The 23,485-nt window shown below is 56.6% G+C and overlaps 2 protein-coding genes and 1 long non-coding RNA gene across 6 annotated transcripts; 1 reads left to right on the forward strand and 2 right to left on the reverse strand.

Annotated features, from left to right (window-relative positions):
- Positions 1-133: 133 nt before the first annotated feature.
- On the reverse strand, positions 134-8,159 carry EBI3 (Epstein-Barr virus induced 3). 3 transcript variants are annotated; one of them, XM_072947942.1, is made up of 8 exons: positions 7,258-8,159; positions 6,786-6,821; positions 6,509-6,629; positions 5,187-5,365; positions 3,506-3,663; positions 1,265-1,409; positions 897-1,011; positions 134-635 (listed from the first exon to the last, which is right to left on the reverse strand). In XM_072947942.1, exons 1-7 carry the CDS (start codon positions 7,322-7,324, stop codon positions 917-919), a joined length of 801 nt encoding a protein of 266 aa, XP_072804043.1. In that variant the 5' UTR covers positions 7,325-8,159; the 3' UTR covers positions 134-635; positions 897-916. The 3 variants fall into 3 exon arrangements, with proteins under 3 accessions (XP_072804043.1, XP_072804044.1, XP_006206450.1); XM_072947943.1 differs by lacking the exon at positions 6,786-6,821 and having other exon boundaries at positions 6,509-6,632; XM_006206388.4 differs by lacking the exons at positions 134-635; positions 897-1,011; positions 6,786-6,821 and having other exon boundaries at positions 1,257-1,409; positions 6,509-6,632.
- LOC140688489 (uncharacterized) lies at positions 5,288-11,554 on the forward strand. 2 transcript variants are annotated; one of them, XR_012063220.1, is made up of 4 exons: positions 5,288-5,527; positions 5,887-5,934; positions 7,034-7,066; positions 11,040-11,554. It is a non-coding gene; the product is annotated as an uncharacterized lncRNA (long non-coding RNA). The 2 variants fall into 2 exon arrangements; XR_012063221.1 differs by having other exon boundaries at positions 5,288-5,447.
- Positions 8,282-22,783, reverse strand: ANKRD24 (ankyrin repeat domain 24). The gene is made up of 20 exons (XM_072947944.1): positions 22,127-22,783; positions 21,896-22,026; positions 21,730-21,818; positions 20,731-20,795; positions 20,122-20,179; positions 18,520-18,590; positions 18,226-18,332; positions 17,863-18,050; positions 17,323-17,351; positions 16,660-16,740; positions 16,431-16,538; positions 15,689-15,733; positions 15,502-15,600; positions 14,507-14,579; positions 14,161-14,279; positions 12,500-14,008; positions 10,481-10,648; positions 9,120-9,245; positions 8,816-8,881; positions 8,282-8,634 (listed from the first exon to the last, which is right to left on the reverse strand). The coding sequence occupies exons 1-20, from the start codon at positions 22,295-22,297 to the stop codon at positions 8,557-8,559; spliced, it is 3,381 nt and encodes a 1,126-aa protein (XP_072804045.1). The 5' UTR covers positions 22,298-22,783; the 3' UTR covers positions 8,282-8,556.
- Positions 22,784-23,485: the final 702 nt, after the last annotated feature.

Consider the following 23,485-nt stretch of genomic DNA (forward strand, 5'->3'; position numbering starts at 1 on the left):
TGACCTCCTCCCTCCCTTTTACAAATGTTTGTTCCGTGTCAGAGACCTTCAGGGTAAAAAGTGATGAGTAGTGGCTACTTCCGATGTGTCAGTGTCCTGTGGCTGCTGTAACAAAATGCCACCAGCTCAATACTTCAAAACAACACATTTATTATAGTTCTGGAGATCACAAGCCTAAAATGGGTGGTAGGACTGGTTCCTTCTGGAGGCTCCAGGAGAGAATCTGTTTCCTTGACTTTTCCAGCTCCTAGACGCTGCCGGAATTCCATGGCTCATGGCCCTGTCTCACTCTGACCTCTGCTACCATTGTCACATGACCTCCTATGTCTCCCTCTGATCCTCCTGCTTCCCTTTTATAAGGACACTTGTGATTACCTGGGGCCACCTGAATAACCCAGTATAACTTTACTTCATTTTCATTAAGTTAATAAAAGATCCTTAACTTTTAAATTAAGAATCCTCAAGATCATTAATTTAATTACATATTCAAAGTCCCTTTTGCCATGTAATAAGGTACCATAGTTACAGCTTCTGGGGACTAGGACATGGGTATCTTTAGGGAGTCATTATTCTGCCTGCCATAGATGAGGTGGTCGGGGAAGGCTTCTTGGAGGAATTGACCTTTGACTTGAGACCTGAGTGAAAAGCACAGAGAAACCCCTGGATTGAGAAAACGCTTCAGGGACTGGCTGTTTTTCCCCCTCCTCAGAGAAATCTTCCCAAACTCATGTCCCATTTGTGCCCACCACAGTGGGGCTCACAACTAGGTAGCCTCTGAGGAGGCATGTGAACCCAACTGCTGAATCGAATGCATTTCACCATTCTATCCCAGGCAGAATGCCTCCACCCCTGCCCTAACTCCCCCAGCCCGTCTCTTCCTCTGGTCCAGCCCTGACCTCACGCACAGAGCAGGGATTCACTGTGTGTGTCTGGTCTGCTCTCTCCTCCCAGACTCTCCTCTGTTGAAGGAAGAGGAGGAAGAGTCCCGATTCCAGTGACAATGACCCTTTTCTAATTGAACAAGTGAAAAAAAAACCCTCATATTCACAGTTCACAAAACTTTGCACTATTTCAAAAGAGGGAAGGAATACATCCCCATTCACAGATTGAGAATTGGAGGCTCTGAGAAGCAAAGTCACTTGTCCAAGGTTGTCCAGCAACTCGGCAGCAGCAAACCCAGGTCAGATAGATCCCATTCATCCCCAGGTGAATAGCAAGGATCCAGCCCCTCTTTGGGGGGTGCTGGGAGGCCCCCACTACTTGCCCAGGGTGACAGAGGCAGCAGCAGGGAGACTCCAAGCGCTCGATTCCCCGTAGTCAGTGAGGTCCTGGGCAGCCACCTGGATGCAGTACCTGGCCTGGGGCCTCACAGCCCTGAGGGTGAAGGACGTGGCCTCAATGGGCCCCACCTGAGAGCAGAAGGAGGTCCAGGTGAGTGGCAACAGGGGGCTGTGATGGAGCTTTCCGTCCCCCTGCTCAGGCTGCTGTGCCAGGACTCAGGCACCAAATGCCCATCCTGAAGGCATGCCCTCGGCGGCCCCTTCCACGTCTTTGGACATCTTCAACATCCTGCTGACCAGGGAGAGACTGCCCCTACCGGAGCTTGCCAATTCTTGATCAACCAGGAGCACGCCCTTCATAGACAAGCCAATCAATCCTGAGTCCACACCCCATCCAACCCCTTCCTCTACCTCACACACCAGCCCACACCCCCTTGCCCCGGCCCTGAATCACTGCAGAGCTGGGTACCAGGCAGCTGGAGACAACCCTGCAGCCCGGAGCCCCTGGAATTCTTGAAACGCGCCACCTCTAAGCTGTTGACCTGCCATGCCTCACCCTTCCCGTGGGAACCCCAGTCGCGCTCCGGCCTCGGCTCTCCCCTGGCCCCGCAGGCCTGATGTGACCTGTGTGGTGCAGTGTGCCCCTTTCTCTCGGGAAATGTAATAAATTCTTCTTTTCACTGCCTTGACTGCTCCGTGTCCTCACTCGGGCACAGATTTCATCTGTGATGAGACACCCGCTCAGCTCTGCCTCTTCTGTTCTCCCTCCGTCTGGCCTGTCCTCTCTGTCCCTGGCCCCTGCACAATCTTCCTCCTGGTCCAGGTCCCCCCTCACCTCAGCGTGTCCCCAGCCAGCCACCACAGGCAGCTTCCCAAGCCCAGGTCTGTCTCCCTCCTCGCTCACCCGAGCTGCCCCATGTGGCAGCTGGATGTGACACTTTACATTTTAAATTTAGATCAATTAGTGGTTGAACAGCCTGTGAGTCCACCCAGGGCTACTGGCTTGTGCGCTATAAAACACTCAGCTTCGTGGCATGTGAATTCTGTCTCAATTTTGAAATTGCAGGGGGGGATGGAAATAGCTCAGTGGTAGAGCGCATGCGTTCAATTCCTGGTACCTCCATTTAAAAAAGCTTCAAACATTTACACAGTGAAATTAATGAGCACCGAATAAAACTTAAAGCCAGTTCCTTGGCTACTCTCTATGTTGCTACCACCCGGTAGCTCATATCCGGGACAATGTGGATATGGAATATTTCCACTGTGGCAAAAAGCTTTGTGGGACAGGATGGCAAAAGCCTCAACCCTGCAGAGACTCAGCTCCTTGCCCTAGTGCCCGAGGCTGCCCAGAACACAACTGATCTTTCCAGATGCTCAGAGGTTCCCTGCCTTTATTTTTTATTTTTTAAGAATTTAAAACGGTGGCAGGGGAGGGTGTAGCTCGGTGGTAGAGTGCCAGCTTAGCATGCATGAGGTCCTGGGTCCAATCCCCAGTACCTCCGTTAAGTAAATAAATAAACCTCATTACCTGCCCCCCCCCCAAAATTTTTTTTAAATTTAAAACAATGTGTGTTTGCTCTCCATTCAGGTGAAATTCCCATGACATAAATGTAACCATCCCCAAATGCACAATTCAGAGGCATTTAGTACATTCGCAGTGTTGTGCCACCATCACCACTCGAGTTCCAAAACATTCCATGACCCCAAAAGAAACCCTGTGCCCCTCAGCGATCACGTCCACTCCCCTCCTTCAGCCCTTGACAACCACTAGTCCACTCTCTCTCTCTGTGGACCGGCCTGTTCTGGACACTTTATATATGTGAAATCACACACTGCGTGTCCTTCTGTGCCTGCTTCTCTCCCTGAGCACCGCGCTCTCGGGGTCCGTCCCTGTGGGAGCGGGTGTCAGGGCTGCTCTCCCTTTCACGGCTGAGTGATGCTCCCGTGTGCGGAGGGACCTCGTTCTGTGTCTCCATCATCTGCTGATGGGCATTTGGGTTGTTTCCACCTTTCGGTCGTTGCGACTAGTGCTGCTGGGAATGTTCGTGTACAAGTATTTGAGTCCCTGTTTATAATTCTTCTGAGTGGACGCCCAGGAGGAAACTGCCGGGCTGCCTGTATGTCGCTCTCTAGCGCCCCAAGCTGTGATCCGGGCGCACTGCACCTTTTGCACACGCTGCTTCCTGGCCCTGGGACCATCCACCCCGGCCCCCAGTCCTCCTCACCTGGCGGAAGCGGGTAGCTCCATGACGCTTGTAGCGGAGCCGGTATTTGAGTGAAAAGATCTCGGGGAAAGGCCAGGACCGGGGGGGTTTCCACTGTACCCACAGTCGCTGCCCAGGGAGGGGGCTCAGGCGTACGCCTTCCGGAGGGTCTGGTTTGACTGACGGACAAGCAGGAGGCAGGGTCAGCGGAAGGAACATTTGTTCAATCATTCATACAATCAGCCAATAAATACTGAGTGCCTACTGAGTGTTCAGCCGTGTCCTGGACACTGGGGACACAGGGGACACAGTAGGGCCAGCCCCAACCCAAGCCCTGTCCTCTGGGTTCTCGGTCCATCAGAGCAGAAGACAACACACAAGAGGCAAATTTGGAGGTCATAAAAAGGAGGGAAGAGAATTCAGGAGCACAAAGAGGGGAGCGGGCTGTAATGTTTTCTGAGACAGTCTCAGAAATGCCACAAAACATACCACAAAACTCACCTTTTCAAAATATACAATTCATTGGTTTTTAGTATATCCACAGAGTTGTGCAGCCATCACCACTATTTAAACCAGAACATTCCATCACTCCCAAAAGAAATCCCATCCCCCTTAGCAGTCACCCCCCATTCCTCCCTCTCTAGCCCTGACAACCACTAAACCACTCTCTCTCGTTGTGGACTGGCCTGTTCTGAATGTTTCATTAAGAACAGAGCCACACACTGCGTGCCCTTCGGTGTCTGCTTCTCTCCCTGAGCACCGCGCTCTCGGGGTCCGTCCCCGCGGGGGCGGCTGTCAGGGCTGCTCTCCCTTTCACGGCGGAGCGACGCTCCCGTGTGTGGAGGGACGCGCTTTGCGGGGGCACTTGTGCTGTTTCTACAGTCTATTACGAGTCGTGCTGCTATGAACACTTGTGTACATGTGTTTTCATTTCTCTTAGATACATGCCTAGAACTGAGGTTGCTGGGAGTTATGTGGTAATTTACGTTCAACGCTTATGTCTAACTCTGCCAGACTATCTTCTAGTAATCAACAGTAATGTATGACGGCTGCAATTTTAAAAAATATAGGCAGAGGGAACAGTCTGCAAAAGCCATGGAGCAGGACCATGCCTGGCTTGTTGGAGGTACAAGGAAGAGGCAGGTGTGGATGGAATAGAGTGAGTGAGGGGGACAGAGGGAGGGAATGAGGGCGGGAAGGGGACGGGGGACAGGTCATTCAAGGCCCTGTGGGCTGCGGGGGGCCTCAGGCTTTTACCCCAAGGGAAGTGGGAGCCCTAGAGGGCTTGGGCAGAGGGGCGGGACCTGACTGGGAGCTCACAGGCGCCCTCTGGTGGCCACTGCAGGGAGGACAGACTGTGAGGGAGAGAATGGGAGCCTAGGGCAAAATCTGACTCGGGGCTCAGATGCGCCCTCCAGTGGCCGCTGTGGGGAAGACAGACAGGGGTTGAGGGCAAGAGCTGGGGTACCAAAATCGAGGGAACTGCGCTGGTCCAGGTAGGTAGTGATAGATATCTGGCCAGGTAGGGGCTCAGGAGTGGGGAGAAGTGGGCAGATTCTTGATGAGCTATGAAGGCGGGGCCCACAGGATCCAGGACAGATGGACAGGATGAGTGACAGGTGGGAGGAGGGGAATGGTGAGAGGAGGGAGGAGCAGGAGCAAGCCGGGGCCCCTCCACACCCTCACCGCCACCCCCACTCACTGATGTTCTCCGGGACAAAGGGCAGGAAGCTGCTGCTGACGCCCTGGCGGTGGACGGCTGTGACGTTGAGCACGTAGGGCACCATGGAGAACATCTGGACGTCAGGAATGGTGCAGCTGGCGGCCTCCGGCCTGGGCTGGAGGCAGGGCCGGCTCTGCCCCTGGGCTGCCACTCCAAGCCTAGACACGGGGCGGGCGCTGTGAGGGTCCTAGCACTCCCTGCTGCCCTGCCTGTGCCTTGGACCCCAAGTGCGGACAGGGGGTGAGCAGCCCCGGGTTGGGGTCCTGCGCTTGGCTGCACGTCCCTGGGGGAGCTGCTCACCCCAACATCACAGAGCCCAGGTGACCCAGGGTCCAGGGTAACACCCCACGGGGAGGTGCTAGGGTCCAGTTCTAAAGGTTTCTGGAATGTCAACACTCCAGCCTTGGAATTCCAGTACTTCCAGGCCTACAATTCACAGACGCCAGAATCTGAAATAATAAGATTCCGATTCTCTCTAGTTCTGACATCCCAAGATTTCAGACTCTGGAGACTCGAGCTCAGCACGCTCCCAGGAGCTCTGTGCAGCATCCATCCTAAATGTTGGGCTTCTGCATGTGGATGTGGGCAGCACCAGCCCCAGGTGGCCACCCCACAGTTCGAGTGTGGCCAGGGCAACCAACCGCAACTTTTTATCTTATTTTATCTGATCTAAATGAAGAGTTTCCAGTTATCAGAAGCCTTGGAAAAGTTTCTCAGGACAACTTTGGTGGGTGAATCTGCTTTTCCAAACATAAATTGTACGAAATCTCATCAGAGACCAAGAATTTCTGATGGAAATTTAGCATCTGAATTGAAACATGCTATCACGTAAGACATACACGGAATTTCCATGACTTAGTGTAACAAGACAGAACGTAAAATAACTCATTAATTTTTAAAGTATGGATTACCTGTTGAAATAATACTTTAGATAATCATATTAAGTGATATTAAATCAACTTCTGGTATAAATTTAAATATATGAATCATATATAAGCGTATTAAATTACATTGCATTCAACCATATTAAATGATAAATAGTTGTAATATTCAGATATTATTTAAATAAAATATTAAAATCAATGTCATCCATTTCTTTTTATTTTTTAAAATGTGGCTTCTAGAAAATTTCACCCTCCACACGTGGTTCGCAGAATGTAGCTTAGGGATTATGTTTCCAAGGGTTGGTGCCTGCTCTAGAATCCCAGGGGTTTCAGGTTCTCATTAAGTCTCCAGTTGCCCAGATCCTAGCATGTCAGCCCAGCCCTGGAATCCCCAGGAAGCCCTCCACGCTCTCTGACCTGTACGTGGCGATGAAGGAGGTGGGCCTGGTGGAGTCTGGAGCAGGCGGCAGGGTCCAGAAGCAGTCCACGGCGACTGGGTACCTAGAGGCCTGACACTGTAGCCTGGGTTGGGTGGGAGCTGCTGGGGTCCCAGAGAGAGAAGTGGGGAGGCTCGTGAACTTCTGATTCACCCAGGACTGTCAAAGCTCTACCATGCCTCAGCCCCTGCCTCGCTGCCAGCCAGTGCTGGGAACACAGTAGGTGACTAATAAGGGTTTGTGGAATGAATAAGTACCTGAATGAAAGGCGTCTACCTCTTCTCTCAGACCTGCTACAACCCAGCAAGGAAGAAACTGTTAGCCCATTTTCCAGATGGAGAAACTGAGGTTGTGGGAGCCACAGAGGGGACCTGGGGATGGCGGGGATTTCTGATAGGAGGGAGATATTTTACTGGACCCCCTTCTTTGTGATAGTTTTGTTTTTAATCACATGAAATGAATGCAGATGACTAAAATTTCTCTCTCTCTGCTTCCCTCCCTCCAGGCTGTAGCTGCCACATCCTGGTGTCACCCTCAGGTAGGACTCATCCTCCCCGTGCCTCAGTTTCCCTGTCCATGCAATGGGATGGTCACTCCTTCCCACCAGGGGGTACACAGTAGGTGTGTGAGCTCCTAATCCACCCAGAATGTCCCACGGCAGACAAAGTCCAGTCCCCAGACATTGTCCCTCTGTTCTGGCCCCCCCACCCCCTTGGGGTCCCCACGTACCTTCTCTCCCGAGGCAGGGTGAGCAGCCCACCCAGAGGGCGAGGGCCAGAACAAGTCCTGCGGCCATGGCTCTGGCGAACTCTGCTTCTAGGGGTTGGGGCAGGGAGAACCCTCAGGGAGAGAGAGGACTTAGGTCCCACCCAGGGGGAAGCCCAGGCCCTGGTTGAGGCCCCCCACTTCCCCTTCCCTTTCTGACTCACTGCCCAGTACATGGGGCCAGTGGAGAGTCAAGCAGGGATGGAGGAGGAGCCCCTGGTCCCCTCCTTGGCCACACCTCTCGGGGATGGAAGGCCCCAACAGAGGGCAGGGAGAGGAGGCCACAGAAGGGAGAAGTGGTGACCCCATGGCCTTTCCCAGCAGAGCCTTCCTTCTGGCTGCAGTGAGGAGGGGGAACCCCGGGGAGGGGGATGATGACATAGAGAAAGACAGAGAAAGGCCGAGGGGGGAGGGACAGAGAGACAGAGAGAACCAGGCACCGACACAGGAGATGCCCGTGCACGCATCAACCCCAGTGCTGGGGACCCCCCCCCAACGCCGCCGCCGCGGAGCTCCGCCCTCCAGGCCACAGGGAGCCGGAAACACAGGCCCAGGGGAGGCAGCCCCCTGTGGACAGCCTCTGAGGGCCTGGGGTGCCCAGGGACAGGCTGAGCCAGTGCAGGACACCAAGGAAACCCCAGAGACAGGCTGGACACAGGGCTGCCCCCTGCCTGAGCCAGAAAGCAAGGAGAATCCCCAGGGATTCCGGGAGGGCCGCCCCAGGGCAGGGGGGCTGGGGCGGGGCACACCCACCCGGCCGGGTTAGGGTGAGGGCAGTGAGGTAAGATCCTGTCTCCACTTAACACTCGGAGAGTTTGTTCAACATGAACTTCTGGGTGTCCCTTCTGACTTTCCAAAAATAACGCTCACGTGGCGTTCACCGTGGAGACTGCATCCGGCCTCACTCTCCCCCGAGCCCCTCATCCCTGCTCGGGGGTGGCCCCTGCGCGCCCCGCAGCAGGAGCCCAGCAACCAGGCCACACGGTGCTTTCATCCTCTGCTCCGTGAGCTTTTATTCCTGTGGTGGCGCCCGGTGACCAGACCGGACGTGGGAGAGGGGACACACAGATTGTCCGGTTGGGGGTCAGGGGCACAGTCAGAGCCCGAGTCTACACTGACCAGGGTGTGCAGGGACCAAGGGGCAACGCGGACAGTGAGGGACAGTCGGGAAGGGGCCCTGGCCGGTCTCCAAGTGCGGGTGGTCAGTGCGTGAGTCTGGACACCCCAGGGCGGGGCCTGTGGGCAGAGGGCAGGGCTCTGATCTCAGCGGCCCTGGGCCTGGAGTCTTTGCATCTGCAGGATCTGGCTCAGAATCCGCTGCACATCTTCGTCCATCTGACCCTGTGGAGAGGGCAGCAGAGGGAGAGCGTGGGTGCCTCCCACTTCCCCGGGTTCTCCGTTCCCCTCCCTTCCCGTCCCTGGAGGCCATGAACCTTTCCCGTCCACCAGCCCCCGACCGTACAGATGGGGAAACTGAGGCCCAGAGAGCAGCAATGCTGCGCCCAAAGGCGGGGGAACTCACCTGAATGGCGTAGAGGAGGTGGCTCCTATACAAAGCCACCACTGCACTGTGGTCCCTGGCAGCTTCCTGTGGGTGTGGGGGACAGGCGCTCAGCAGAGCAGGACCCCCCTCAAGATACGCCCCAAAGCCTCCTTTGCAGCCCAAGCCCCTGTTTGGATGGCGCGCACCAGGTGACAGTGCCGCTTGCTAAAATACAGAAAGATTTTCCTCCCGCGCGTGGCCTACGTGCCCAGCCACCTGCCTGCCCGTCAGCCTCCTGGGACCCCTGCCCGGGGCCCGGCGGGGCGGCAGGTGAAGCCCTCACCTCCAGCCGCTCCTGCAGAGCCTTCACCTGGCCACGGAGGGCCTCCACCTCGGAAGCGCCTATGGCCGCCGGCTGGTCCTTCAGTGCCTCCTTTAGACTGAAGACTTCCTTGGAGAGCTCAGTGATCTGGTTGGGGGAGCGGGGCAGTGTCAGCCGTCCCGAGCCCGGGGTGGTGGGAAGGGGCGAGGGGCAGGCTTTGGGGGGAAAGTCACATCCTAGAGGTTAGCAAACCCCGCCCGGCAGGCCGGGCCTGGCCCGTGAGCTGAGAACAGTTTCCACATTTCAGATGGTTGGGAAAAAAGAGGAAAGAAGACGGCTTCAGGACACAGGAACCTGAAGCCAGAGTCACATCTCCCTGCTCAAACGTAAACTTCCCTCGCACACAGCCACGCCCATTCGGTTACCCGGCATCTATGGCTCCCGCTTCCAAGGCAGAGCGGAGGGCTGTTGCCCTGCAGGGCTGAAAGCACCGAGCACCCGGCCCTTTACAGAAAAATGGTGGTCACACCCCACCTCGGAGGCTCCGGAAAGTGAAGGGGGAGGCAGACAGGACAGGAGGGCTGCAAGCAGCCCAGCCGGGTGGGGCTGGGCCACACAGGCTGGGGTTTCAGTCCCTCTCAGTCGCCTCCTCACAGGAGATTTTGGGAAGATGACTTGACCCCTCGGGGCCTCGGCCCCCTCATCTGTAAAGTAAGGAGAATCACGGTTCCCACTTGGACCCTGGTAGGTGGCTGTGATTCTGAACAGAGGCGAAGTTTAAGCTGTGCCGGCAAACAGCAGGTGCTCAATAAGTGCTGGGCTTTATTGTTATCTTTATAGATCAGAGGTTCTCAACCAGGGGTGAGCCTACCTCCCAGGGAACGCCAGGCAGTATCTGGGAACATCTGTGGTTGTCACGACGGGGCTGATCCTGCCACTGAGGGGGTGGGGGCCTGGGATGCTGCCCCACGCCCCACAGAGCCCGGGATGGTCCCCCACAGACACTGGCCCAGCCCAGAGTGTCACCGCTGTTGAGGGGGCAGAGCCCTGCTACAAATAAACCATAACCCTTACCACAGTTTTCTCTTCATCTTAGGGAGGTGGAAACTGGGACTCAGAGAGGTCAAGTGACTTGTCCAAGGTCACACAAGTTGGGGCTGGGTGACTCTGTGCTAAAGCACCTGGAGCCCTGGGGCCCATCCACTGTCTAGTGATGTGCCATGTGACTCTGAGCCACTCACCTGGCCTCTTGGAGCCTCAGTTGGCTCATCAGGAAAATAGGGCTGATTTCCCAAGACCCTTTCAGCTGGGACGTCCGTAGACTCCCCTCAACCTCTGTTGAGTGGAGGACACCCCGACTGAGCACAGGGAAGGGGGCCCACCTTCTTGTCCTTCTCCTTGGCCTTCTCCAGGGCCTCCTGCGCGCGGCTCTGGGCCTGGCGTGCCCGCTCAGCCTCGGTCCGCAGCCCGCGCAGCTGCTGCTCCGCCGCAGCCAGCTGGGCCTCAGCCGCGTGCCGTTCACTCTTCATGAACAGCGCCTCCCGCTGCACCTGCGGCCCAAGCCCATGTGTGACCCCGAGGACATTTGGACCCCAAAGATTCTGACCCTTCTATTTGGGCCTGAGGACTTTCAAGCCCATTTGACCTCAAGGAAACTGCTTCAGGGAAGTTCTGCATTCCCTTGGGCACTTATGGACATCGTGACTCTGCCAATCTGTGTGACCTTAGACAAGTGACGTAAGCTCTGTGCCTCAATTTCCTCATCTGCAAAGTGAGGAGAGTAAGAGCCCCCACTTCACAGGGTGGTCATCAGGGTAGGATGAGCAAAAATGAGGAACAGGCTTAGAACAGTGCCTGGCACGCAGTGGGTGCGACATTCAAGCCTGTGAAATTGTTGTTACTATTATTATTACAAATAACTAATGTTCTCTTCTCTGCCAGGGGTATGAAGCTTTGTAGATTTCTTACAAAGTGAAGGAAAAACAGAAGAATCTGGATGAAAAGTGAACAAACGTCCAAAACCTGAAGACTGCATTTTCACAGAAGTATCGAGATCAGAGCAATGTCAGATCTGCAGAAACTGATCCTGGGGGGAACACTGGCCTTTATGGAAATAACAGCTCCGGGAAAACGGATTATAATCTTATGTTCTACTTGGTACAGACTGGATACACACGAACAATAATTTTTTTAAAAGCCCTAAACTGATTGATGAATCAAATCAGACTTGCAAAATTTACCCCAAAAATAAGTGCTCATGAGAGAAAGGAAAATTTGGAGAATAAATATGAAGATGAGTACACTTAGGCTGGATTGTGAATTCTAAGAAGTAATCAAACACTTAATCGGTTTAAAAGAGCACATTCCTGGAAAAAGAGCACTCTTGGCTGCCATTCGCTAACGGCTTGTACGATCACTGTCCTGTCACTTACAGAAATTAAACCATTTAATGGTCATGTGAGGACTAGGAACTATTATTTCCATTAAATGGGTGAGTAAACAGAGGCATGGAGAGAAAAATGCTTTTCTGATAACAATGAATAAATGTGGCTTTTCTGTACACCAGAAATTGACACAACATTGCAAACTGACTATACTTCAACAAAAACTATATATATACAAAATAAATAAATAAATGTGGCTTTTTATTCACACATTTGTTAAGACAGTTGCTAGGGATCTTTTGTGTTTTGTTTGTTTTTAAGAAAAGAGATGGAGTCAAAAGATCCACCATCAAGGTCCAAAAAGTATTCCCTGTGATTAAAAAACAAAGAAAACAATTTGGGATCAAAATCTACTGGGTCCAAAATAACTGGATCAAAACCCTTTGCACATGACACCCCCCTACTTTTGGGCTCAAGCATCAAAAATGATCAGAAGATAAAATGCAATCTCAAAACTGCCAGCTGAAAAAAAAAAACCCCAAAAAACCCCACAGGGTCATTTTGACCAACAGAGAAAATGGACTTTAGATTAAAAAAATCAGGATAAAAAGCCCAGTTCACTGTTCACCAAAAAACGGGTGGATGCTGATTCCTCCCTCACACCATACACACGATTAGAGACAAAGCACAGACGTGACTGGGAGGCTAAAACAAACAAGATGTCCGAAGAAAGGGTATGAAAACACTTCCACGGCCTTGGGATGCACAGGTTTTACACACAGATCACAAAGCGCTAACCATCAGAAACAATGAGGGAGCTGAAGTGGCCAAAAACAAAAAGCCCCGCAAGCTGAGACATCCAGGAGGTCGGAAAGGCCGCAGGGTCCGAGGCCCACCCCGGAGCGCCGCAGGGCCAGGCGCCTGCGGGACCGACGCCGCGGGGCGGACGCGGGCCCGGCGGCGGGGCCAGACAGGCCGGCGGCGGCCTCGGGCTGAGCCGCGGGGCGTCCCGCTCACCTGGAAGACCTCGGCGCTCGTCTTCTCGTGGCGCCGCGCCAGCTCCTCCAGCTGCGCCTCCAGCCGGGCCACGTCGGCCTGCAGCGCGGCCACGACGCGCTCGTGCTCCAGGCGGGCCACGCTGCCCGCGCGCTCGCGGTCCAGCTCGGCCCGCAGCCGCGCGGCCTCCCTGCCCGCGGCCACCGCCTCCTGCTCCAGGCCGGCGGCGCGGCCGCGCAGCGCCAGCGCCTCCTCCTGCAGCCGCAGGTGCTCGCAGGCCGGCACGGCCGCCTGGCGCAGCGCCTCGGAGGCCTCGCGCAGCTCCGCCAGCCCGCGCCGGGCCTCCTCGCAGGCGGCGGCCAGCTCAGCGGCGCGGGCCTCGGCCGCGTCCCGCGCCCGGCCCAGCTCGGCGGCCGCGGCCCGCTGCTGCTCCCCGGCGGCCGAGGCGGCGGCCAGCTGCCCCCGCAGCGCCTCCAGCTCCCGGCTCTGCTCCAGCCGCGCCTCCTCCCGCCGGGCCAGCTCCGCCCGCAGGCCCCGGGCCTCCTCCTCGGCCAGCAGCCGGCCGGCCCGGGCCTCGTCCAGCCGGGCCGAGGCCGCCTCCAGCTCCCGGAGGCGGCAGTCCCGGGCCCGGAGGTCCTCCCGGGCCTGCTCCAGGGCCGCCCGCAGCTGGGCCGTGTCCCCGCCGCCGCCGCCGCCGCCGCAGGTCCCGGTGCCCTCGGCCTCACGCACCCGCTCCCTCAGGCGGCCCGCCTCGGCCTCGGCCGCCTCGCACTTGCCGTGCGCCGCCTCCAGCTCGGCCGCTGCCTCCCACTCCCGCTGCCGCAGCGCCTCCTCCAAGCTGCGGATCCTGGTCTCCAGCTCGGCCTGCAACTTCTCCGAGGCCTCGGCAGCACCAGGGTGCAGGACGGGGCCTGTGGGGACCCTGGAGGTCGTGGCCTCCAGTCCTGTGGCCTCCATTTTTCTGGTCTGTGTGCCGGTGAGCTCTTCCCCCACAGCACCCACTCCATTGGCCTTCATTTCTGGTTCCTCTGCTTTCATATTTGTGGCCCCTGCTCCTGCGGCCTTTGCTTCCGGGTTTCCTCCTTCTTCGAGAGTTTTCATTCCTGTGACCTCACTCTCCATGGCCTTTGTTTCCAAAGCCTCGGCCCCCTCACCCCCTGTTTCCGTGGCCTCAGCCACCGTGGATGCTGCTTCCAAAGACCTGGCTCCCATGGTTTCAGCTCCTGCAGCCTCCTCGTCTGTGGTCTGGGCCCCGTTAACCCTGATTTCCGGAGCTGCAGTGCCGTTCAGCTCCGTTTCCATTGGCCCGTTTCTGATGGTCTTGGCTCCCAAGCCTTTGCCTTCCCCAGGGGCTGCCTCGTCTTCCCCAGGGGCCTCCCGTGCTTCCTGCTGCTCCAGCGCCTGCAGGGCCTTGGCGTGCTGCCTGCGAAGCTGGTCAAACTCAGCCCGGAGAGAGTCATAGAGAGCCAAAGGGATGACCTCGGCCAAGCCGTCAGCCTCCATCTCGTCCTTCTCAAAGTTTTCCAGGATCTGGTGAGGGTGGGGGAGCCAGGCAGGGGCTGAGGTGGCCAGGGTGGGGCACAGGGCAGCCATGCCACTTTCCCTGACCACAGACTCAGCCACGTGCACCTTTGGTCCTCAGGTCTGTCCCCACCCCCTCCCCAGGGCCTTGGTTTCCCCACCTGGACCTTCTCCATCAGCTCCTGGTTCTGTCTGGTAAGTGCAGCCACCTGCTCCTGCAGCGCGGCCAAGAGCTCCCGGGCCGACGGGCTTATCTGCTTGGAGAGCAGCGCCTCGGCCCCTGGCCGGGGACACAGAGTCAGGCCCCAGGGTCCTGGGCTCCAGGAAATGGGAGCTGGGGGTCTGGAGCGTGGGGTCAGGGCCCCTGGGGCAGGCAGGCTGGGGTGAGCGGAATAACCGCGTGCGGGTCAAGTTCCCTCCCAGCTTCAATAACTTTCCACGCCTGTGGGTCAAGGCTCTGACACTGGGGCCCCCGACATGAGGGGGCGAGGCGTGGAGAGGGCTCACCTGGGAAGTCGGACAACTCCCCCTCCTCATCCTGCAGCGTGGCCACATCATAGCTGGTGTTCTCCCGTTCATTCTGGGGGCAGGGACCAGGGTCCAGCTAAGGGTCTTGCCCTCCCTCCAGCCCCCACGTCTCCCCCAGAATCTGCAGTGGGATGTTCATGTGTCCCTGTGATTCCCCACAAGCCTCAGATTGTCTGTGTTTGACCCACAGGTATTTACTGAGCACCAACTGTGTGCCAGGGGGCATGCAGACCTCCCTAGGAAGGCCAGTAAACAGTCCAGCCGCTGCCCGAGTGTGTGCCCATATCCCCAACGGCTAGGCTCGTACGTGCCACCCGGGCACGTGGGATTGAGAGAGTGGTGGCGGTGTCCTCACAAGGGTGCGTCTGGGATTCAGCATCAGGGCCACGTCGAGTCAGGGGTGTCCGCGTGTGTGTGTGTGTGTGTCCCTGTGGGGCGTGCACAGTGGCCCCGCCTCTCCTGTGTGAGTTCCTGTGACTGCGTGTGATTTTGCTCTTCTGCTGTAGTCTGTGGCATATGAATGACTGTTCTGTGTTTGTGTATCTGTTTGTGTAATTCTGTATTCTGAGAAATATTTATGTCTGTGCACGTATTGTGGGTGTGGTGCCCGGTGTGTGAAGAAGCATCTGGTGTGTGTGCACCAGTATGTATTGTGTGTGTGTGTGATTATACACTCACAGGTGTGTTTGTTGTATGTCTGCCTGTTGCACGTGCAAGTACGAGTGTGGTTGCCCACCTCTGGATGTACATGTGTGTGATTGCATGTTTCGAAGTGTCCATTATGTGGATGTGTGTCTGTTATCTGTGTGTGATTGTCTGTTGCGTGTGTTTGTTTGTGTGTGAGACTGTTTGTCACACCCCTGCAGCAGGAGGAGGCCCTGCCCCCAGTGGCCACGCCCAGTAGCCCCACCCAGTGCCCCCATGGCCCCACCCTTTAGAAGCCCCACCCCATCCCTGCTCCCGGCTGGGCCCACCTCCAGTAGGGACAGCCTGCTCTGCAAACTTTCCACCTCCCGTCCCAGACTCTCCTTCTCCTCCTGCTTCTCCGCCAGCAGCTGCTGTAGCTCTTGCACCTGCAGGAAGGGGAGAGGGGCTCAGCTGGCCTCTGGGAGAAAACACTGGGCAGCTGGGGGTCCAGCTTCCGCCCCTCTTCTACCCTACCTGTCTCTCCAGGCTGTGGAGGGAGCTGGCCTCTGCCTCTGGTAGCTGACGGAAGAAAGGGGTACTGGGCTTGGATCTGGGCTGGGGGGCCTCCCTGGACCACCTCCTGCTTAGTATTAGTAGCCCTTCATCCCACAGATGTCTTCTGTGCACCCGCTGCCCACCCAGTCCTGCTCCACCCCCTCACTCCTTACTAAGTATTTATTGAGTGCCTACCCCATTTGGGGCCACTAATACATTTATTCATTTGTTCACTCACTCACTCAAATATTCGTTCATCCAATAAATATTTATCAGGCATCTACTATGAGCCAGGCACCATCAACCACGCCTGCCCTTATAGATTTACAGTCGAATGGGTGAACATGAATAAAATAAATGGTACATCCAATAGCAGTAAATGCTTTGAATAAAAATAAAAGGAACTGGGAAGTGAGTGGGGGGGTGTTACAATTTTAACAAGGGAGGCAAGGGAGGTGTCTTTGAGCAAAAAAGGAGTGGAGGGAGGGAGCCATGGAGACATTTGGGAGAAAGTATTCCTGGCAGAGGGCGCAGCATGTGCCAAGGTCCTGAGGCAGGACCATGCTGGCATGTTGGAGGAAGAGCAAGGAGGCCCGTGTGGCTGGAACAGAGCGAGCCATGGGGAGAGAGGGAGGAGTGTGATAAGACAGGTAGAGGGGCCTCCCCTGAGAATGGCGCCCGCCCCGGGCTTAGCCCCAGGCCTGTGTCTGCCGCCCCTCACCTCCTGCTTCCTGCGCTCCTGGTGCTGCTCCAGGCCCCGGATCTTCTGCAGCAGGCGGCCCCTCTCCTGTCGCAGCCGTACGATCTCCTCATAGGCATCCTGATCGTCCTATCCCCCCCGCCCCGGGGACCCACCACCTTAACGTGAGGCCCAAGGACTGTGCCAGAGCTTCCTCCCCATCCTGACTGGAGGCGTGCACACCTCCCCCAGCGGCCAAGGCATCTCTCACCGGCACAGGGATACTGGCTGGGGGCTGAGGTGCCTTCCGCTTCTTGGGAGCCCCTTGCTTCTCATGGCTAGACACAGAGTTCTGGGGGGGAGGGGTAAAGAGGGGACATGAGGGACATGCCAGCCTCCCACCCAAATAAACCAATACAGTCAACCCATGATGTGTTACCAGCCCCAACTCTGCGCTCACTTTCTGTGTGCTTCTGAGTGGCTCCCTGCCTCTCTCCAGTCCTCACTTACCCACACAAAACGGGGCAAGACCACATCCCCTGAGCGATCCAGATCTGATGTTTTACTCTGTTCCCATCTCCAGGCTTTGGGACTTGCCCCAGCTAGACCCCATGACCTGCAAGTTTCCTCTCCCCATGGAGCTAGATGCTGCAGGGCCGGGAGGCCAGGCCTGCCCGCTCCCCTGACTACAGCAGCCCTCACCAGTCTCAGTTCCCTCTGCCATCCCCACTCAGCCCCATGATTTGGCCCCCTCCCCCTAGGGTTCTCGCCCAGTTCTGGGAGGCATGTTGTGGGTGCTGCTGCCAGTTGGTGGCAGTGTACCCTGAAAGTAGCATTCTTCCCAAATAAGTCCTTCCAGATCACAACCCTGGGGCGAGGGGGAAGGCAGTGTGTGCATAAGGAGGGGGACTTACTCACTGCTCTGGGTCCATACCTGAGATGATGCCTCGCCTGAGTCGTCCTCTAGGAGGGCAGAGGAGAGAGGGAAGCAGGGTCAGGCCCTGTTCTAGGAACTCCGTGCCCAGCCCTCTGAGGGAAGGGCATCAGTGAGCCCAGGGGACTTGAGGGGGCTCCCAGTTCCCCCCAGAATCAGGACTTTCAAGGTAGGAATCAATCATTTGGACAGAATGCTAATAGGAGGGAACTTGAAACTCTCAAAAAAAAAAAAAAAAGAAAAGAGAGTGAGCAGTGGTATCTATAGGCTGTGCTGAGTGGGAATGCCAATTCTTAGGAAAGGCAAAGATTCAAGAATAGGGATGACCCAGGAAATCAGAGTTGACCCCTAGGCTATTCTAAAAGCCCTGGGGCTCCTTTAAACTGTGCTGAGTAGTAGTAAGGGGAGCCGTGGAACCTCCTATAATGCAAGTAGGGATACCTTGAAACTGTCCCCAGTAGGGAGAGAGAGGGGTGACAAGAAACTACCTAGAAGACGGAGGAGGGTGCTCGAAATTGTTCTGAGTTGGGGTTTGCGTACCGCTGGCTGGTGACGGGCGCTGGGCTGCCTCTTGCAGGAGGTGCAGGATGAGCTTGTCCCCCGCCAGGGCGCCGTAGTGAGTAGCGTCCTGGCCCAGCGCATCGGTGATGCCCGGCTGGGCCCCGCCCTGCAGCAGCACCGCCACTGTTTCGGGGCTGGCCCCCTCACAGGCCAGCATCAGGGCCGTCCTACCAGAAGAGGGGGCTACTGAGGGGCTGAGGACATTTTCAAACCTCCACCTCCTTCTCAACATGCAGGCTGGATCAGGGAGGAGGCCAAGCAGGTCCCACACCCAGAGAGGTTAAGAGACTTGCCCAAGGTCATACAGCACACACTGGACTGGCTGAGAGAGGAGATGCTCACCTGCCCTGCAGGTCCTGGTCATTCGCAGCAGCCCCTTGCTGCAGGAGGAGGCGGCACAGATCTGTGTGACACATCTGAGCTGCTATGATGAGGGGTGTTGTACCCAACTGGGGGGGGGAGGTGAGGGACAAGACACGGCATGAGAGGCTGACTCCAGGAGGCAGGGAAGCCCACGACTGCCCGCCAGCTTCATTCCAAATCTTCATACTTTTCAAGAGGTGCCCAGGATGCCGCCACTTGGTGGCAGCATACCTCAAATGCAGACTCTTTTCCAGAAAGATCCCAGAGCCTCACCCGATCTCGGGGATTCAGATGTGCTTTGAAAGAGCAGAGCATTTCTGAGCAGGAGATGCAGCCACCAGCCACTGGGAAAAGAGAGAAGGAGGGTAGGCAGGGCAAGGCTTCGACACTTTCTGGGAGCCTTCTGCCTGAGTGTGATTCTTACCCTTTATTTCATGAGAAATTCCCGCCTCCCCCAGAAGATAAATAACAAAGGCATGACTCCTATTTTACAGAGGAAACGGAGGCCCAGTCAGGCCCAAAGTCACCCACTGAGGTCAGAGACAGAGCCAGGATGAGGGCACAGGTCTGCTAACTCCAAGTCCCAATCTCTTGCCACACTCCACCAAGGGTCCCTCTTAAGGCGGAACTTTTGACTGATTTTCCTGTATTTACCCTCCTATCGACTCAACCAGCATTTATCGCATACCAACTGTATACCAAACCCTCATACAAAGAGGGTTTAATGTTTATGAGAGAGAACAGACCTCAGCTGAGGTTGGGCAGGCTTCTTGGGTTTTGAGTTGAGTTTTGATGGTGAAGGGGGAGGGCAGAGGTCGCTGCATGGGCAAGGACCCCGAGGTGGGAAGGGGCCTGGAAGAAGTTGGTGGTTAAGAAAGTAGGAGAAGGTGTGTATGTCCAGAGCCTCAAAGAGGGAAGGGAAGGCTTTGTGCAAGATGTCGGTGGAAAATCAAACTCTATATGATTACCTGCTGTGTGCCCAGGGGGCTATGGGATTTTGTTTGCTGCTGAAATCACAGTGCTTAGAACAGAACCTAGCAAATAGCAGGTACTCAAAAATTACGCATGATGAAAAAAAACAAGCATTGTAAATCAATTATACTTCAATCAAAAAACAGAAATAAGGGGGGAGGATGTAGCTCAGTGGTAGAGTGCGTGCTTAGCACGCACGAGGTCCTTGGTTCAATCCTCAGTACCACTGTTAAAAAAATTTTTTTAATTAAAGAAAAGAAAAAAACCAAGGAGCTTCTTTAGTCGGATCAAGGTCCTCACTGCCACTAGGTGGCAGTGTACTCCAACTACAGGGAATTTTCTACAGCGAATAAAATTCCAAAGCAAATTTATTCTTTGCTCCCAAGAGAATAGACGTTTCTTGAGTCATCAGTGAAAGACGTTCCTGAGGGTCATGAGCATGGTGGACAGGCGATTAGCTGGGCTGGGCTCTGGCTCAAGAGGGTAATTCCCTCCCCTCCTTCGGGAAAGGAGTTTGGATTTGATGTTCATGAAGGCTGCCCGGACCACTGGCCTTCCTGCGATGCCCCATGAGTTCCTTGAAGGAAATTTCAGTCTGGTCACCCTCTGATCGTCCTCACCCAGGCCTGACCTACAGTAGGGGTCAGATGGCCTGGATCCTCCCCACTTTCTTGTTGGTGAGCCTCAATCACCTTGTCTGTCCAATGGTCAATGTCCATGGCTCAAAGGGTCACTGAGGATAATGTGGAACCCAGTGCCTGGCACACAGTAGGGGCTCCATGAGGAAGGAGGAAGAAGGAGGCAGAATATTCGAGGCAAGTCCCCAGGGCCCCCGGTAGAATAATCCCCAAACCTAGCACCGTCCGGGCCACAGGGGCCAGAGTGAGGCCGGGCTGCACCCACCTGCATGATGAAGGGCCGTCCACCCACTGCTGTCCACAGTATCCACCGCGCAGGATGCCTGGGGGGGGGGCAGGTCATTTGAGGTAGAGCCATCCCTCTTCGCTGCCTAATTTCTCTCGGAATTGCCCCTCCTTGGGCTCTGCTACATTTCAGGCTCCCTGCCTCTCCCTTTCCTTCCCTCCCACCCACCTGCTCTGCGGACCCCGTCTAACCAACTCCCAAGTGATTTCCTTTGCTTTTTGAAAATTGATGAGGAAGAAGGACTAGCTGGGAGCCCAGGTGCAGCTGGGGGTTTGGAGAATAGATGGGAGCTGAGAGTGGCTGCGGCTAAGAGAGTGTCTAGGTTTGGGGAGAAGCTGGGGGCTCGGAAAACGTCGGCACTGGGGGTATATCCTGGGTGTGGGAAGTAGCTGGACACTCCGGGAGTATCTGGCTGTCCAAGAAGTAGCCAGGACTCTGGAGTCAAAGAGACCAAGGAATACCTAGGATTCAGGGGGTACTGGGGGCTCAGAGACTTGCTGGAACTCAGGACTAGTCAGGGCAAGGGAGTATCTGGGGTTCCAGGAGTATCCGGGTTGGGGGAGTATCTGAGACAGAAAAGGAAATGACCTGTAGCAGTTGCTTCAAGCACTGTGGGTGCCCATACTTGGCGGCCAGGTGGAGGGCATTGTAACCTGAAAGGGAGCGAGGATGGCTGGAGCTCCAGGTACTCAAGGAGCTTCCGGCTGCCCCTCCCCAACCTGTGTCAACTATTTGTGACAACTCCATCTAGCAAGTCCCCAACCCAAGTACTTCTCAAAACTGCACTACTCCCTAGAGCCAGAGACCCTCCAAGCCCCACACAGTCTGTGTCCCAGACAATCTCATCCCAGATCCACTCCACACCCACCCACTCCCCAAGCACTGCAGCCTCCTCTCCTCCCCGCGCCCCACTTACTCTGTAAACTCAGTGACATCAGCACCAGCCACAGCCCTCAGCACCCACAGCTGTTCAGTGTTCCTGCTATCCACGCACCATTCCACATGCCAGCCAAGTCCCTGACTCTGACGCTTCACAAATCCCCAGTACTCCATAAATTCTGGCCGCTGCACCCGTGCCCCAAAACTCCAGACATGCCTATACCCCACGCCTAGCTACTCCCTGAGTCCCGACTGCTCCCCTTGGCCATGGCTTCTATCTCGGAGTTAGTTCTGAGTTATTCCCTCAGGGCCTAGGTAAGTCACACACCTGGATTCCAGCTCTATCTCGAAACCCCAGCTACTCCATGGACCACAGACACTCCCCCCAAACTGTACTTATTCTCATGCCCCTCCAAAATGCTCCTCAAGCTCAGATACTCCTCTGGTCCAGCTACTTCCCCTGACTCGACTACTAGCCGCGCCCCAGATCTCCCAGTCCGCAAGCTGACCCACTCTGTTTGGTGCCAGCCATGGTCTCCATCCTTGGGCACCGCCGCCTGACATGCCTCTGAGCCTCCCCGGGGGCACTGAAGGGAACCCTCTTTTTCAGCAGGACCCTGGGGCCATGAAGCATGGCCTGGCTGGACCCTCAGGCTGGGCATCTGGTCTGAGTTCCCTCTCCCTCCCCCAGGGCCCGGCGGGTGATACCTGCCCCATCCGTGCTCATGACATTGGCGCCGTGTGCCAGCATCACCTCTAGACAGCTGGCTGCACCTCTCATGGCCGCCAGGTGGAATCTACAGACCAGAGGTCAGGGGTCAGCTGCAGGGTGGCAACTCCTCAGCCATCACACCCCCAGGACATGGGCACTCACGCGGACTTGCCCTCGGGATCCAGCTTCGTGGGCACCAGCCCCTTGCGGACAATGAGGGCAGCCACTCGTGTGGCATCACTGTTCTCCACAGCCTGCAGCAGCCGCTCGTCACTTTTGCCCCAGTCCTGGCTCTGTGGGGCACACCCAGGGGGACGTGGGGCTGGTGGCCACTGCCCGTCCCTGCTCCCTCAGCAGGGCCCTGGGCTCTCGCCGCCCGCCCCGGGCACTTGCCTGGCGCCTGCCTCTGGCTGCAGGCTTTGGGATGGGGCAGGGGCCGCAGGGCGGGCAGGAGCCAAGGTCAGTGGGGCTGAGCCGCAGCTGCCGGGGGAAGTGGTCCTGGGTGGGGGCCTGAGAGAGTATCCCCCCAGCATCTGCCCCCAGGTCTATGGCCCCGGCTGTCATCCCACTCCCACTGCCAGCACTGTACCATTAAATCATCCCCAGATCAGCTCCCAGAATCTTTCCAAACAGTTGTCCTCTAAACCCAGGCCCAGCCCATCCCTTAGTGAAAGGCCCCTTTCCAGCATCACCTCACCATGTCTTTCTGAACCACACTTCGAAATCTTCCCATAGGAACCCTTAAAAGCTCCCTTTAAATGTCCCTCAGCACCTTCCTCTGCCATCTAGCTTTCTTCAATTGCCCTGAGATGCCAAAATTGCCCCCCAAATGTCCCAAGGCTGAAATGCATTCTAAAATATCTCCCCCAAATTCCCGACATGTTCACCAAAGTCATTCCCCAACGACCCCATCATCTGTCCGCAAAGTGTCCTCCCCCCAAAATCTTTCAAATGTCCTCTGAAATTGTTCTCCAAATGCCAATATCTTTTCCCAAAAAAGGTCCCCAGTGTAGCGTCCAAATTGTCCCCCAAATGATCCCATCCAAAACTGTTCCCCCAAACTGTCCCTCTAAATGCCCCCTGAATTCTCTAGAGTGTCCCCATCTGTCCCCAAAATTGTCTCCCCAAATGTCCCATCCATCCTCCAATCTCTGCCCCCGACCCTTCCTCCCTGATCATCCTTGGAAGGTCTGGGGGTGGAGGGTCTAGGCTCCGCGTGTGCAGGGGGCCGGAAGGAGCGGGGCGAGGAGGGGAGGGAAGGGCCCGCGCCCGCCCGCTCGCGTTCCCGCGCCCGCGCCCCCTCCCCCGGCCCTACCGCGAAGGAGGCGGCGCACAGGCACAGCTGCTTCATGGCATCCAGGGCGCCGGGTAGCCGGGCTCCCGGAGGTGACCCGGCCAGAGGGACCAGAGGGGCCGGAGGGAGGGGCCCGTGATGCTGGAGCTCAGCCGCCGGGCCGCGCGGTCCTGCCAAGCCCGGCGCCGCCCCTCCCCCGCGCGCCCCGCCTGCAGCCCCCCCTCCGGCTGGGGAGGAGTGTGGGGCGGCGAGGGGGGGCGGCGGGGAGGTTGGGGGTGGGGGGGTGGGGGCTGGACTCTGGGGGAGGGGCGCCGCCCTGGCCCGACCTGACCTTTTTGCCACCGAGAGGCTGAGGCAAAGGGGGCCAGGCTCCCAGGCTCTCCATGGACCCGCCTGCATCCGTCTCCGCCTCCTCTGAGATGGCCTGAGGGGGTCTCTGGTGACTCCGGCCCTGGTCC

This window comes from Vicugna pacos, chromosome 22 (assembly GCF_048564905.1).
Source record: "Vicugna pacos chromosome 22, VicPac4, whole genome shotgun sequence".
In the NCBI taxonomy this organism is placed as follows: Eukaryota; Metazoa; Chordata; class Mammalia; order Artiodactyla; family Camelidae; genus Vicugna; species Vicugna pacos.

Bases quoted from the DNA above. Each gene is read 5' to 3' on its own strand.
- ANKRD24 (XM_072947944.1), bottom strand. From the start codon at position 22,297: ATGACAGCCGGGGCCATAGACCTGGGGGCAGATGCTGGGGGGATACTC. The intron at 16,741-17,322 runs GTATGGACCCAG...CCTCCCCCCCAG, and splicing joins CAGGCGAGGCATCATCTCAG to AACTCTGTGTCTAGCCATGA. The intron at 10,649-12,499 runs GTGAGCGGGACG...CTTGGGCCGCAG, and splicing joins CGAGCGCCGAGGTCTTCCAG to GTGCAGCGGGAGGCGCTGTT.
- EBI3 (XM_072947942.1), bottom strand. From the start codon at position 7,324: ATGGCCGCAGGACTTGTTCTGGCCCTCGCCCTCTGGGTGGGCTGCTCA. The intron at 6,822-7,257 runs GTACGTGGGGAC...GCTGGGTTGTAG, and splicing joins ACCCTGCCTCGGGAGAGAAG to CAGGTCTGAGAGAAGAGGTA. The intron at 3,664-5,186 runs GTGAGTGGGGGT...CTTGTCCGTCAG, and splicing joins CTTTGTCCCGGAGAACATCA to TCAAACCAGACCCTCCGGAA.